The 15,730-nt window shown below is 37.1% G+C and overlaps 1 protein-coding gene across 3 annotated transcripts in view; it reads right to left on the bottom strand.

Annotated features, from left to right (window-relative positions):
* USH2A (usherin) overlaps window positions 1–15,730 on the bottom strand; it is a 742,577-nt gene that overhangs the window by 324,743 nt on the left and 402,104 nt on the right. For all 3 annotated transcript variants that reach the window (XM_045455771.1, XM_045455772.1, XM_045455773.1), the window contains exons 36-37: window positions 6,422–6,573; window positions 1,537–1,699 (exon numbers count right to left, since the gene is read on the bottom strand). In XM_045455771.1, the coding sequence (XP_045311727.1) occupies window positions 1,537–1,699; window positions 6,422–6,573 (315 nt within the window). The remainder of the gene's footprint in view (window positions 1–1,536; window positions 1,700–6,421; window positions 6,574–15,730) is intronic.

Raw genomic sequence — 15,730 nt, 5'->3', positions numbered from 1 at the left:
AGAAAAGTCTTTCCTTACTTGTTTTACACATTGAGGGTATGATTAAGCCCTGCAAATAGCTACAAACAGTTCAGAAACAAACGGCCTTAGAGCCTGGGAACATCATTTGTTAGCAGTGTATGTGATTATAGCCACATTATTGCATATTGGTTACCAATTTAAAAAGAAACGCTGAAAATAACTCCTTTCAAAAATAGTACGGCCGCTTCTGAAAATTATAAAAGCAAACACTTAAAAAATAAAATTTAAGTTTCCAGCAGAATATACACCTGTGTTTTTCTATGATAAGGGGTTGCTTAAAATAAACTCCTACCTAACCACACCTAACCTAACTTATTGACACAAATCAGTAAGACAGACTCAGAAGACAAGGCGACCTAAGAGAGAAGGAATGTTTCACAACCATATTGCACCATGTTTGATAAGCATAGTGTCTGATCTGGAAAAATGTGAGGTTTCAAGATTTATCCTCTTACAAGTTTTGTCTAAACATGGTAAAGTCAAGAAAGATACATCGATTGCTTCTGCTAAGCAGAACAATCTTTATCAGAAGTAAGGTTATTGCTATGAAAAGTGCTAACAAAATGCATAGCTAAACAGAGCAATTGTTTTATGCATTTGCAAATGTACTTCTATTACAAGTTTCAAGGCTGTTATTTCCATTTTGTAACGATGTTCTAAAAATCAATCTAAATCCTGATATTTAATAAAGTATATGGTACAGTGCCAAAAGTCAAAGTAAAAAAAAATCAGTTTTTGATATTACTTTCAAGGAGCCCAATGCTGTCTAATCTATGTCCAATTAATATCCTGGAACATATACCAACATAGTTTAGAAATGGCAAAATAGTCACAAAAATCATTTATTTAAAATGGACTGCAGACTTAATGTTCAACTCTTTGCCTAAATAATGTGTTAGGTTTTCATTTATTAAGCAAGGGGAACGAATATAGAATGTAAAGTACACTGGTCTTTCTCCAACTTAAGTATGCATCAGAATCACCCAACCTGTTTGTTAAAACAGAGTGCTGGGCCCCACCTCCAGGGTTCCTGAATCAGTAGATTGGGTTGGGGGCTTGAGAATTTGCCCATCCTACAGTTTACAAGATGAAGCTGTCACTGCTGCTCTGGAGACTACACAATGAGAACTCTGCCCTAACTCATCAATATAGGCTATTTTTAAGGAAAATACGGAAATTAAAATCTGTATCTAAAAGAAAGATGTCAAAAGAAAATAAATTGTTTTCTACTCATATTAAAGTTTAAAAATTGGAGGCACCCGAGTCGGTGGGGGGATGCTCAGTCGGTTGAGTATCCGACACTGGATTTGGTTCAGGTGGTGATTCCAGGGTCGTGAGATCGAGACCCAACTCAGACTCCACACTGAACAAGGAACCATGGAACTTGATTGGGATTCTCTCTCTCTCTCTCTCCCTCCCTCCCTCCCTCTGCCCCTTTCCCAGCTCGCTTTTGATCTCTATATATATATAAAATAAAAAAATAGATAAAAATTTAAAAAATGATAAACAAGTTACCTTGATCTGCATAGAAAACCCCAGTGAAAAGGACTGAGTATGTTAAATGTCCATTAGGGTGAAAAGGTGCCTCCCATCTGACGTGGGCTTTCCGGGATCCCTCTGTTTTGACAAACACATTTACTATTCCGTCAGGAGGAGCTTCTAGAGTTCGATTTTCCACCTGTGAGTATAAAAAGATTTATTTTTGTTTGCAAATAAAATAAGTGCCTGCTTCACTTTGAGCATATTTCTTCAAAGAATCTCTTCTCCTGTGAAGTAAAGTATTTTGACAGTAGCATCTTGTATGAATACTTCATTTTGTCAGCAGGATCAAAGCATACCTCATGTTTTCTTCCTCCTGCTGTTAAAGCTTAGAATTTGAGCTCCTGACCAAGGCAGTTGTTTGCGAATGTTTTCAGAATATGAGGATCAGCTCACACTGTGATAGCACTGATAGCCGTGTGTATACATAGACTATTTCTAGGACACTTAGAAACAATTTTTATGCTATTGCAAAAGAAAAGAAGGCATGAGGTCTGTTTTCATAGGTTCTTGACTGGAGTGGTAGACTTCTGGGCTTTGCCAAAGGCCATTCCAACTTCCACCGGTATGCACGCACACTCCCGTGCGTGCGCGCACACGCACACACATACACACACACACACACACAGAGTTCTCTGAGCTGTGTTGCTACCAGATACTTAAAGATGGTATCATGCCAGACATCAAGAAATAAATGTGCCTGAGTGATTCCATCCCTAAGGTATAATCACAAAAAAAAGTTGAAAATTTCATTAATATAGTGTTAAGGAACCTATGCAGAAAAGAGCAAAAGATGAATTAAAGAGAAGAACTTTGAAATAAAATGTAATCCCTAACTGCACAGGGGCCAGGAAGATTTTAGTAGCTCAATCGAGAAAATGACTAGGTGACCAGAGGATGATGAAAGTGGCAAGAAATTAGAAAGGGATTCAGAATACGTTGGCCTCTTCTAAGAACTGGCTTAAATTTGTTAACTAATCACCACAACCTCATAAGCATCACTCATAAATGTTTGACCTTTTAAGGTTTATTGAATATGTTGATAATTTTGACCTTATTCTTAAAGTACAGTCTCATGCCTCACAAGAAGGTGATCAAACACGAAATCCTTAGGCAGGCAAATATTCTCAATTATGAAACCTTCATTTGTTAGGGCGAATACACTTTCCCAATTATGAAAATAAATGTGAAAAAGACAGAGTGTTAATTTTTAATAAGTATGAGGTCACGACATGTTTTATTTTCATCTGAGAAAGGCTATGGGGTTCTTTAGATCTATAACTCCTACTCATTATTATTTTTTTTTTTTTAGTTTAATAGCTAGGTACAAAAAATGGTAAGGAAACTTGACTGGAAAAATATCAATTCATCATTTTAATATTTCATAACAATGCAATTGCTTTCATTATGTCTATGTATATAATTCAAATTATTGCATAGAAAATTATTTTAAAAGGGTTCCAAGTAAAATGAGATTCAAACGTTGAAGAATTCAGGGCAATTCCAGATAATTATATTATTATCCTCAGATATCTGGTTAATTCAAAATGATATATTTTAAAATTTTCCTTAAGTATCTGGATAAATACCGCAGTTTTTATGCTACATTAAATTTGGCAATTGTACTGTTTTGCTTTGACTCAATCTTTAAAAAAAAAATTACCTACTATTTATCTACCTTGCCTTAAAAAAGAATGTGAAGGAAAAGATATTGTGGAAGGCCAGCTTGGCTTTTACCTGGAAACCTCCCTTGATACAGAAAATAAAATTTTTTTTGAGAACAAATGCGCAATGAAAACATACAAACATTTTAATAAAATTTTCATCCTTAATAAAACTCTTATCATGTACCAGAAATCGTTGCGTAAGTATTTCATCTAAAATTTTACAGCAATCCCTTTTAAAGTGGGTGCTTTTTTCCCCCTGTTGTAATAGTTGAAAATTCTGAGGTTTCATAGAAGAAGTATGTTTCCCAAGGAGGCACAGGGAGTAATAGCAGGTTTAGGGTAGATTTCCCACATAGGATTTTCTTGTGAATTGCATATTGCCATTAAGATTTAAATGTCCTAAATAACTAATTTGTTTCTTTGTGAAAAATAAATGTGAAAAGGTGAGTATGTGTGTATGTTCGTTTAGGTGTGTTTATGTGTAGAAATATACTATCATCAAGAAACCAAAGCAGCTTTTTAACCGTATCACACTGCAGTGACCTATAGTTTCACATTTCATCCTTAAAAGGGTCCTTGGAGAATTGAATCCAATGAATGTTCCAAGGCCAGACACAGTCATAAAATTCCCAATCTTAGACTCCACTAGGGTTGTCTAACATTGGCTAAGTGGGGAAAAAAAGAAAAAAAAAAAAGCCAAGTGATTATCCTATGGACAAATTCAATGCATCTTATTATAGAGACACAAAACGTGAAGGGTTTCTCTCTAATCTAATTCAACAATATCATTGAAAGCAGAGAAACCTTTTAAAAAGTAATTCTCTGTTGCATTTTCTGTTAATTTTTCATTATCTCCAACATTAATAAAACCCCAATTACTGGATTAAATTTGACAATGCCTATTAGCATCTTAAAAGTAGGATCAAAAGCATTATAAATTGTTTTTAACACTGTGATTTCTTGAAGAGCCAAATACACGTGTAAATGAATGAGAACTGAACTTGAAGATGGGTAAAGAGCAGTTCATTCTTAATCACAAACAACAGGTCACAAACTTAGGCTAAAAACAAAACACATTGAGCTAATATTGCATTAAAATGGTAGAAATACGGGATATATGTATGCATTTTTATTTTTTAAGTATTCTGTTTTATAGACTTTGTCCTTTTTACAAATTTTTCCCTTTATTATATCAACTTGCCGATTTTGAGGGTGACCCATACTACGTTCAGGACCAGAGCATATCTGTCACCAAAAACAGAGAATAGTATTCCCTGCATGCATGAAAAACAATGATAATAAATATATAAAAGATGCAAAATAAACAGGCTTATCTTTCTAAAATCCAAGAATGATCATTTAAAAATGCTGTGAGGTGAGCAAAAGTTTGATTCTCAAAACTTAATTTGTCAATTTCTGCCAGCAAAAGATTTAAAAACAGAAACCATGACTTTTTTTTTAGTTCAACAAAACATTTGTTATAACATTGGGCTTGAGATAAAGAATACCCTTAAGTGATGTATGCATCTGAATCTGTATTATCCTTCACGATTGTGGTAGATATCCAGGGAGATTTGGAATATTCATGTATGTAATCTCTTCAGGGTACAGTATGGACTGTAACTGGTACAAAAATATTTTAGAAATCACTCGAAGACCATAGGTTTTAACTCCCTAGCAGCATATAGTTGACTTGTTCTAAATAAAGACGCTGTTCAATCCCAGTGATTAGAGATGGATCATTGACTTGGGAAAAGCATTTGCATACTGAGCATATGATAAAAAAAAAGTACCAAGAGGAGAAAATAGCTGCGCTTTACATCAGGACTCAGTCTGGAATGTCTGAGGCCATGGCAGAGCAGGTTTTACAATCCAATTCTGTTTTCCCCCTTCCCATCAGGGCATTGTGGCATTTGATTTCTTAAGGTTAACATCGCCTACTGTCTTACCTGCACCGGATGCAGATCAATAACCATGTCCCCCTTGTTTAAAGTTGCCAGAACAGCAAGGGACAGTGTGGGAGCCAATTCAGTAGCCAGAACCAATTTGCAGTTTGTATTTTTGAAAAAGTCTAGGTTTCGAGCGCATGTGAAGTGTGCTCATGTTTCTTTTTCTTTTCTTTTGAATGGAGAAGAAAAGCTGGCCTATTGCCATTCCTGCTTTTAAGAGTAAGTAAGTAACCATCAGAGGGTCTGAGCTATAAAATACTTAATGGCAATAAAGACTACAGCTCAGCTCCACCGATAGATGATGTTAGCGGTTTGGAAGGCAACCAATCTTTGCAACGAAATGGGAGGTGTGATCAAAAATAAGGAAGCCAAAATTAAACTGTAGAGCTGTTTTTCAAGGTAATATTTATATAATACACTCTTCAATGAAGACAGAGTGCATTAAAATGATAGAGCATTAGCAAACATTGCCAAAAAATATCTAAAAGTAATGAGCATTTCCCTTAAAAGAAGCTAAATCTAATTAAGGAAAATGCACAAAAAATAAAATGGGATCTTTTGAACCTAAAGAATGTCATGCTAGTCTGTGACAATTATGTACTATTGAGTTTTAAAAATTATATAAAAAATAAAGAGCACAATTTGTCAATCTCTTAACCGCTAATGAAATATAGATATACACTATAGATTTCTGAAATGTGGATATCAAAAGCTAATATCAATGCAATTTTAAATACTGTTCTTTGAAACTATATCACATTAATGATATAAATATATTTGATTCTAAGAGATGAGGCAAGCTCAACCTTTTAATTGATTGACCTACTTGTTGGGCGGTAATGTTGCCATATTTTGGCAATTATGGACTTTTAATTATTTTTACTTTTTACTCATAACTTACTTAGCTGTTGAGGCCATTATTAGAGAGAAAAACATCTACTCAAAATAAGTCACCCAATTAAACAAAATTGTATGTATTTCTGCTAAACTGGCCAACTTGCCTTTAAAAATTTCAGTGAGATATAGATTTTGTCCTTCACTAGACCTATGGGCGGTCTTGAAATTTATGTTGAATATAAACTCTTTCTTACTAACTCTTAAGTAAAATTTTATAAAAAGAACATCTCCTATCCTGCTTGAAAGCCTAGCTGTGCAGGGAGTGAGTCACCACCACTTACTTCTTCCTTGATATTCCCTGTCATCTGACATTCGGCACATTCCCAGAATGTAAATGCACATACTCACCAGTGGGCCCAGAGCACAACCTTTGGCCGTGCATGCTTGGACTCTGAAGGAATGTAAGCTCCAAGGAGCAAATCCATAAGCATGACAGCTGAGTTCTGAGGAATTGTGAATTAATATACCATCTAGATATAGTCCATAGCTTGTGATAACACCTGGGAAGACAATAATTGGCTTTTAGTGTGACTTACGAGACAACAGCAAAGAATGTCTTAAGAAAGCAAGCACTTACTGATGGGATTTCTAATTTCATGGAATTACTAAATTACAGTATCTGGTATTTTCCCTGGTCTAAACCCTGTCTCTTTCGGAAGGATAAGACAGGCATTAAACCCTTAGATATCAAACTGTTAAGCTGATTAGTAGAGAGACAGAAATAGGACCTAAGAGTCCCAGTATGGACTCTTCCTATTACATCATGTTAGCTACTATCATCTGCGTTCCAGATCAAATATGAATAGATTAAGTACATTTAGAATTTTTATTGCTTTCTAAAATGATATCCTTAATGGATATGCTCTAGAAGTCAAATGACCTTGTTTGTTAACGCATTATATATTACTCAGGATATGTCAAGCACTGTTCTAAGCACCTGTTGTATATAAACTCCTTTTTGACCCTCTCCTAGCAGCATTACCAGAAGAGAGGCAGTGTTATTATCATCACCATTTTATAGATGAGGAAATCCAGACACAGACCTATTAAGTAACTTGCTCAAAGTCATGTAACTGGCAAGTGGTGGAGTCAGGATTTGAATCTGGTCAGGAAGTCTGGCTCCAGAACCCATGCCCTCAACTACAATATTTCATAACCTAAACATAAAAGCCAGGCACAAATTGCACAAATTCCATTCATGGGACAATCATGAATGTTTTGGAGAAACTATGATTTGCTGTTTGTAATGATCAATTAAATTTATATCAGAAGGAAAGATATGTGTCTTTTCATGAAATCAACTAGTAGAGATATAAGAAATTACATGGTTATTGAATACAATCATTCGAATTATTCAATCAACATATTTGCATTTTAAAGGAAGACAGGAATCTATGTTCACTGGAATTACAGAATCCCCAAACTGATGAAGCATTATACTATGAGAAACAAAATTTTGCTTACGTGCCCAAATCAGAACCTCTTTCAAAGTAAAATTAATTTCACAGTGGTATTTAATTGCTTGACTATAGGATCCTGAAAGCAATCCTGACTCTTCCTCACCTGTGTATTTCTAGACCTTAGCACCATGCCAAAAACATAGTAGGCACTTAATATCTATTGATTGAATGAATAAATTAATGAACATGCAGCATAGTAAAAGTATCAGCATCCAATATAGAGGGAAAATGTAAGGCTACAGGAAAGACAGATACCTAGCTACCTGAAATATGAAAGGAGACTTGGTAAAAAGATGATATTGAAAAATAGCTCCAAGATAGAAGATTTGGAGAAGGAATGAGTTTTGAAACAAAAGATTCTAGTAAAGTCAAGGTTTCAAAGAATTAAGCTGGCTTCCAGGATGCCTCAATCTTAGACTAGGAACACCAGATTTGGTCTCATTAACGTCCTGAAGGATGATCAAACCTTCACCCATCAACACATCAGGGAAAGCATTGCTGGTGGGACCATGACACCAGGAGCTTTTCACTAGTGTCCGTCCCATTCTCCTGGGAGGAAATTGCTCACTGCACAAACCTGCTCACGATGTTCGGCAGCACCATCATCTACAAATTTCTAGAATGCTGCACTCATTGTTGGGCTATCCTTCACAACTTTGCTTTTGATATGAAAATCAGTTTATAACAAGAGAAGTAAGGTGTGAGCTAACACCATAAAAGTTACTAATCTTTCAATATACACCATCAACCTGTACCCTAAGATATTGCTGGAACAGCCCACTGAGACCTACATTATAGCCTAGGCTGGGTGATAATGCCTGTGGATTTGGGGGGAGGGGTGGCTCCGACAGGATGCTGCATCTGATTTTAACTAGGGGTTCAGTATTTGATGCTGGCTTTTCTTTAGTGGGAAATATAAAAATGAAAATCAAGAGAAGGCCCTCAGAGTGTTTCCTCTCACTATTACACTTAATAACCTACAGAAAATATTTTTGCTTTCTCTAGCCACAAAGAGGAATACTATGTTGCGGGCTGCAATTTAGATACCACTAAATTGGAAACTGAGAACATTACCTGGCAATTTGGGACCCTCATGCAACTATATCAACAGGCAAGAAAAAAAAAATAGTACATAGAAATTAGCTTCCTGCTGCACACTGACACTAAGCATGTAAACCTTTTAGTAATGAAGGTTCAGGTTGCCTTGCTAGGTCAAAAATCCTAAACAGATGAGCTACTGGCCAAGGGCAAAGGGAAGAAGTCATAAATATCAACTGTGGCCTTATGCTAGTTATGGAAGTGAGAACTGTAGGTGTTACTATGCCTTATTTTTGCATATTACATAAAAATTTGTACGTAATAACGAATTTTATCTCCTCCTTTTCCCTACTGATTTATGTAAAGAAAGTTAGTGGATATTCATTCTATCTTAGTTTTTAAGTTGCAGACAATCCAGGAGAGTTGTGTCTAAACTCAAGGGGGAGTTCACACTACCCAGATGGGAATATGGTGACAGAGGGTGAGAGCATCTGCATTGTACAAAGCACAGTAGGATGTCAGGCAGAAGCATGTAGTGATTACTGCTGGTCACGGAAGGTAATGGAAGGAAGAGGAGTGTGTACGGGTGCTGACTAAGCTGGTTATTCATTGAATTCATCTACCTACATCCCCACATCTACAGTCTTCTCTGTATGCTAAGCCTAAGAGCCCATGCTCTACATTTGCGGCCATCTTGTTTGTTGGCTTCCTCCTTGATTTCACAATGGGAGGCACAGCAAGGAGGGAAGGAACAGGACGAAAGAAAATGTCCAGCTTCCAGTTCCGAGAGCTGAGGCTTTCGCTGACTGTTGTGAGGTCAGCAGAGGGGCAAAGCAGCTGTGGCCTCAAGCAGTCTAGGCAGCAGAAATGTCTCTTCTGCATTTCCAGCTTCTTCAGTAGTGGACTCTGGCTGGCACTGGAGCTCAGGCTGGGGCAGCGCCTCTTGTGGGTTCAAGCATCAGATCAGCAAATCCTGCGGCTAGCAGTTGCTGAGGCAGACTTGGAAGCCAGAAGACCGGGGAAGTTAGCAGCTCTCTGCAAATCACCTGTGTTGCTTCTGCAGCCTTTCCAACGCATTTGTAACCAATTCCTTATATCAAATATAGTCTGTCTTGAGGTGCCTGGGTGGCTCAGTCAGTTAAGCACCTGACTCTTGGTTTCGGCTCAGGTCATGGTCTCATGATTCGTGAGTTCGAGCCTTGCATCAGGCTTTACACCTACAGTGCACTGTGGTGCAGAGCCTGCTTGGGATTCTCTTTCTCCCTCTCTCTGCCTCTCCCCTACTTGTGCTATCTCTCTCTCTCTCTCTCAAAATAAATGAACATAAATAAATAAATAAAGCCTTATTTCTAGCACATTTTCTGTTTTACTAGGTAGATCCTGGTCAGTACATCCTTTAGGATTAAAGTTGTTTATATTTAAATGAGCTAATACTTTTGAAATAAAGCTACTGCTCTGGCTCCTTTTCCCTTCTGAGGATAACTTTGTATGCATTATCTTTTAAGAGAAGGTCTATTTCCCTTATTTCCAAATTTGGGGGAAAGAGCATCTTACTGTCACAGAGCCCTGTGACTACACAAGAAAAAGTACAGCTGCCAACATCTGTTTTCCTTTATTCTAGTATGACTGTCTGTGAGAACTCCGAGAATCCTTACAGAGAGTATTCAATTTACTGCCATTTAATACTTGACACACAAAAGCACAAGTGAATCAAAACTAAGAAATGTAAGATATATAGTGTAAAGCCAGTCACAGAAAATTTAAGAGAAGAAAAATGGATAAAATCACAGTAATAATAATGATAAGAAATTATGACGGGCCAGGCGCTCTGCTAAGCAATCACTTAATCCTCACCAAAAAAATCTTCTGTGCCAATAATGTGTTGCAGAAGCTCTTAAAGAAATTGTGAGACCCTTGAAATGCTATCTGCTTGACCTGCTTCTCAACAGTGAGATAGAAAGTACCCAAATCAATATTTCCGTTTTCTTACATAATTGGGGAACAGGGAATTTCTTTTATGCTAGGATTATGTGCATAATATCTCATTTATCTGACCTATTGGGAAATGACATATTTCATAGAAGTTAATTTTTTTATAACTAAATCTCATACCTTAAGTACAAACTTTAAGAATCTTAACCATTTTTAAAGGAAATCTTTCTAGCAAGGACTCCACAGTACTTACCTGTGTTCCCACACAGACTATAATGAATATAATTGAATCATCTTGTGATGACTCAATCTGTGCATTATGGACATCAAAGACTATATTCTCTAATTCAGTAACACCCTCAGGGACTGATGAGATACGGGGTCCTTACTTAGGTTTCACCCTTCACATCACTCTGTGGCTGTACTTAATCCATTCTTGTGCCTGCTTTTTGAGTTCCTCCTCCTTCCTCCCTCACTGACAGTCTCTCAAAAATTTCTTCTTTGTTTTGTCTACTTGACTCGAGCAAGCCAACCCCTAGCAAGCTATGCTAAGAAACTAGATAACCATGACATCTGGAACTGTGGATAAAGAAATAATAGACAGTTACTAAAAGAAGGGCTTAGAGTAAGATGAGTACATGGAAAATGAGCTGAGAATAAAATTAAGTGAGATTTGTGACAGTTAATTCAACTGCTCAGAAACTTTTTAGTATCTAGGATGCATCACCTTGAGAGGTGGGTAAGACTGAAGTCCATCTTGCGTGCAGGTGAGATCACACACACACACAATACTGAGTTACCCACTATTCTGTACGTAACCACTATTTGACAGCATTTGTAGGAAGAGTTAAAAAAATCAATTGTAGATCCAAATTGTAGAATCCAAGTATACACTGGGTGAGGATAGTCTAACCTTTAAGTCATATTGGACACCTTCTTCTCCCTCCCCAACCATACCAACACCATTACTGAGACTTACAGACTGTACATTCCCAATTGATCTTCACCTATCTCCATACCCACGGCCACGGAGTCCAGTCTACCATCATCTCATACCTGAAAATAATAGCCACCTACATGTTCTGATGCATTATTCATGCTCCCGTACAGTTCATTCTTCACACTGCAGACAGAGGGCCATTTTTCAGAACACGTATCTGAACATGCCCCATGTAATCAGTGATCAATCAGGCCTTCTCTGCGTACTAGGAAGATGAAAGTTTCCCACCCCAAGATCAGGAAGCTGGGATCAATGTAAACACGTTGTGAGGATGGAACAGACCTGTGATGCTGGTGTCTCTGGGTTTTCTGCCCTAGCATCCAGGTCTTACGAGCTAATCACCGTATCTCAAGGTCAGGCCAAAGTGGGATACCATAGGATTTAGAGCTGGTGTCTACATTTGCCACAAAAAGGAGCCTGAGACAAGTGCATTTCCTTTGATCTGGTTTGGGTAAGGCCATTAACTCTAAATTCCTGAGTTAAGAACATACAGCCAAGCTTCCTGGTAAATTTGTAGACAATGAGAGATGCAATTTGAAAATAACAATCCATTTCTTACCAAGATATGCAGGCAGATGTCATCACTTGTCTTCATTAGACTTTTGATGTAAATAAAATTAGTATTATATGAAATATTGTATGATTCAGTTCTAAAAACATACATTTAGTAAATAATAAGTATAAAATATGCACTAAGACAACAATTTGCATTGACTTCAGATTCCCAAGGTGTATTACAATAACTAATGAATATAATCCAGCGGAAATTGTAAGTGAAGCCTAAGGAGACCCTTCTTTGAGTAGAATACAGGACACAGATGAGTAGTTTTGGGAAAACTAAAATGCCAGGTTCTTAAAATGCTGTGTAAGTATTTTTGAAATTATATTATAAAACACCTTATTAAATTACTTATTACTTAAATTATAAAACACCTTATTACTTAAAAATATACTGAACACTTACTTTGAATCAGACAATAGGCTATATGCTTTATGTGAATTATTTCCATTAACAACACCAAGAAATAAGAAGTGTTATTTGCCTTGTTGTAGAGTTAAGGGAAGGGAGTCTTAGAGAGGCTATTTCCCAAGGTCACGCAAATCATTATCAAATCAGGGTTGGAACCTGGCAATCTCATCCCCCTACTGCCCCTGTTCCTCTTCATTTGCAGCCTAACTTTCTCTACTAAAATATTTAGGAATTCCTCTCAATTTAAGAACTGATGAACACATTCTGGCCCTAAAAGCAACTCAGTTGAGCCTAATTGAAAAATAACATACATGTATCGGAAGTCCATTCCTGAAAGGTACAATACTTGGTACTTTGGGGGATAGAAAGGATGAGAAATAATATCTGGATTTGTAGAAGTAAGAAAAGGGTTAAATACAGGTCTAATTAAACAAAAATTCAAGAGTTGAATAAAAGTGGTAAGTGCCACAAAAACTTTATGCCCAACAAATGGCGTAGACATACAGGAACTTCAAGCAGGGGCAATCACTGGGCTACAGTGAATCCTAAAAGCTTTTTAGAGTAGCTGGGCCTTCTGTACAAAGCAGCTGGGTCTACCATGGGTCTTCCGTAAAAGGTGAAATGTGAAAAGGTCATAGCTCAGGAAGATGTTCCTGGTGGGAACATGGCATTTACCAATGCCTAGAAGCAAGAAAGCGCAAGGTACAGTAAAGATATCCAGAACAGATCAGTGTTTTGTTGTTAATGTCGTAACTGGTTAAAATCTAACAGAAAATAAGCCTTCAAAAGGAGGTTTGGGCCTTGAATGCTCCCCCAAGGATTTGGGATTTTATGATGCACAGGAGAACCATGGACATCTTGGTGTTCTGACCAGGGGCAAATAAACGTTATATTTAGAAGAATTAATCTAGAGTCGCATTAATTGCAAATGATTGGAGTAGGGAAGACCATGGAGGTAGGGTAAAGAAGGGCAGCTAAATATCTCACAAAGAGAAAAATAATTTTTAAAGGCACCTTTTCCTGAATATATAGGAACTAGTTGTAACTGAGGCAGGGATGTGGGAATACCGCATGGAAGCAGCAGTGTGGAATTCTAAGACAGAAACACCTTTAACAGTTTTACATACTTTATCTTCTTTAATATAACAAATTTATGACACTTAGGGCTGAGGTGGATTAGACTGCAGCATGGTGTAACAGGTCACGAGTCAAAAAAGAAGAGGGTCTCTCTACCTCATTCTGAGATGGACTGTGAAGTTAGCCGTGAAAAACTCACAAAAGCCTGCTACCAAAGAACTAATTACTAACTTATGCTACTGGCTCAAGGAGGTTCTGTCAATTTGAGGGTTGAAAAAAAAGTCAGCCCTCTGTTTTGCACCATTGACAAAATCATAGTTGTGATAGTGCACTATGCTTTTGAAAGATGTTGCCTTTCGGGAAAAGTGGGCAAAGGTCAATGAGATCTCTCTGCATAATTTCTTAACAACTGCATGTGAATCTATAGCTATCTGAAAATAGAACATTTAATTAAAATACAAAACAAAAACTGTTGTGTAGGGAAGCATGAAAGGTAAGAAGAAGCAAACACTGGAAAGTCAGAGCAAGTTTATGCTGAAAATTTAACGGTTTTAAAATCAAGTGCTATCGATCCTCAGGAAAACCCCTTCAAGGCAAAAAAGAGTTTCACTTTTCCTTTAGAGAGTTTGAGAAACAAGTTTGAGAAAGGTTTTTTTTTTTAAATGTTTATTTGTTTATTTTGAGAGAGAGAGTGCATACACATGAGCAGCAAAGGAGCAGAAAGAGAGAGAGAGAGAGAGAGAGAGAGAGAGAGAGAGAATCCCAAGCGGGCTCCATGCTGTCAGCACAGAGCCTGATGGGGGGCTTGAACTCATGAACTATGAGTCTCTGGTGGAGCAATAAGGCCCTGGAGCCCAGAACCAGGAAGAATGGAAACAAAGTCTTAAAATTCCGAGACTCCATTCTCCTCCCACCCTTGTGTCTCTTGCTGCTGCTGCCTCCCAGGGACAAACCAAAAGGAAGCCAGAGAGAGAGGAAGCCCATGAACGTGGTGAGGAAACGGCAGCCTTGTAGGGTACAGGACTGAGTGGAAGGGAGGAGAGCGGAACCAGAGAGTCCAAAGATATATACACCTAACTGAAAACAATTATGGTAATGTATTTTATGATATTTCCGTTTTGTGCTTTTTGAGCTTTTCTCTTGCTTATTCTCCTGTGCTAATAATCTGTAAAATAGCTATAACAAAATGCAACAATATTATGCTATGTGGTAAGGGGGATCAGGTTATCTAATCCAGGTGTACACGTTTAGTTCTTCAGTGGATAATCCACAAAATGCATAGTTAATTCCCATCGGCTCTCCCGTGTAAGCAGTTTCAAGTTTACACCTTTTGCTTTCCACAATGGTAGAATTTTTAAGGTGTTTAATTTTCACAGGGAAGCTGAATCATAATTGTCCATAAAGCACATCCTCTGGGATATATATCTTTGTGCCTCTTCATCATGTTATGTCAAATTGTATTTCCTAGGGTGCTCAATAGGTTGTCATATATAACCAAGGAAATTCAATACAAGTACAATACAATGTAAATTTAATACAAGGTATCTCTATTTACACTGAAAAATTCTGTTTACTATAAGAATTAAACAACAGTGCTTTAGTGTGTCATAAAAATAACATGTATAGTGAATATAGATGCTCCAAACATATTTGTTTGTTTTTTCCAGTACATCATGGCAATGTGAATATCAACCGTGGTTTTCCCCCAAGGTCCGGATGATGATTGAATGTGGCAGATATCTCCCTGTGTGAATACTTGATCCTTCAATTAAAAAGGAAAAGAGAGAACAGCTTTCACATTGTGGAATCATGCCTTATTACTGTTATGCGCTCCTAAAAATGGAATCAACGGAATCTAAAAAAGATTGTGCTTGGGAGATTGTACCTGACAAACTGATTGGAGGTGTTTCATAAAAGTTACACAAGGTTTGCTCAAAACTGTCAAGCAGTTTTCCTAAGTGATTCACTGAATTCTATAATCCATTTCTCCTATTAAAACGGAGCATTTCCAGGAAAGAAAATAGAATCACATTTTGGCTGTTTAAAAATAAAGTTATTTCAAAAGAAGAAGTTTTAAAAAATAGTTATTTCTTTAAAACCAGAGAAAAATCAGAACGGAGATCTTAAGAATTTTGAGATTTGGCACTGAGAATAAGGCATCAAACAAGTAAAAGTATCTA

This window comes from Leopardus geoffroyi, chromosome C3 (genome assembly GCF_018350155.1).
Source record: "Leopardus geoffroyi isolate Oge1 chromosome C3, O.geoffroyi_Oge1_pat1.0, whole genome shotgun sequence".
Classification (NCBI taxonomy): domain Eukaryota; kingdom Metazoa; phylum Chordata; class Mammalia; order Carnivora; family Felidae; genus Leopardus; species Leopardus geoffroyi.
This window is presented reverse-complemented; position numbering and strand designations above follow the sequence as displayed.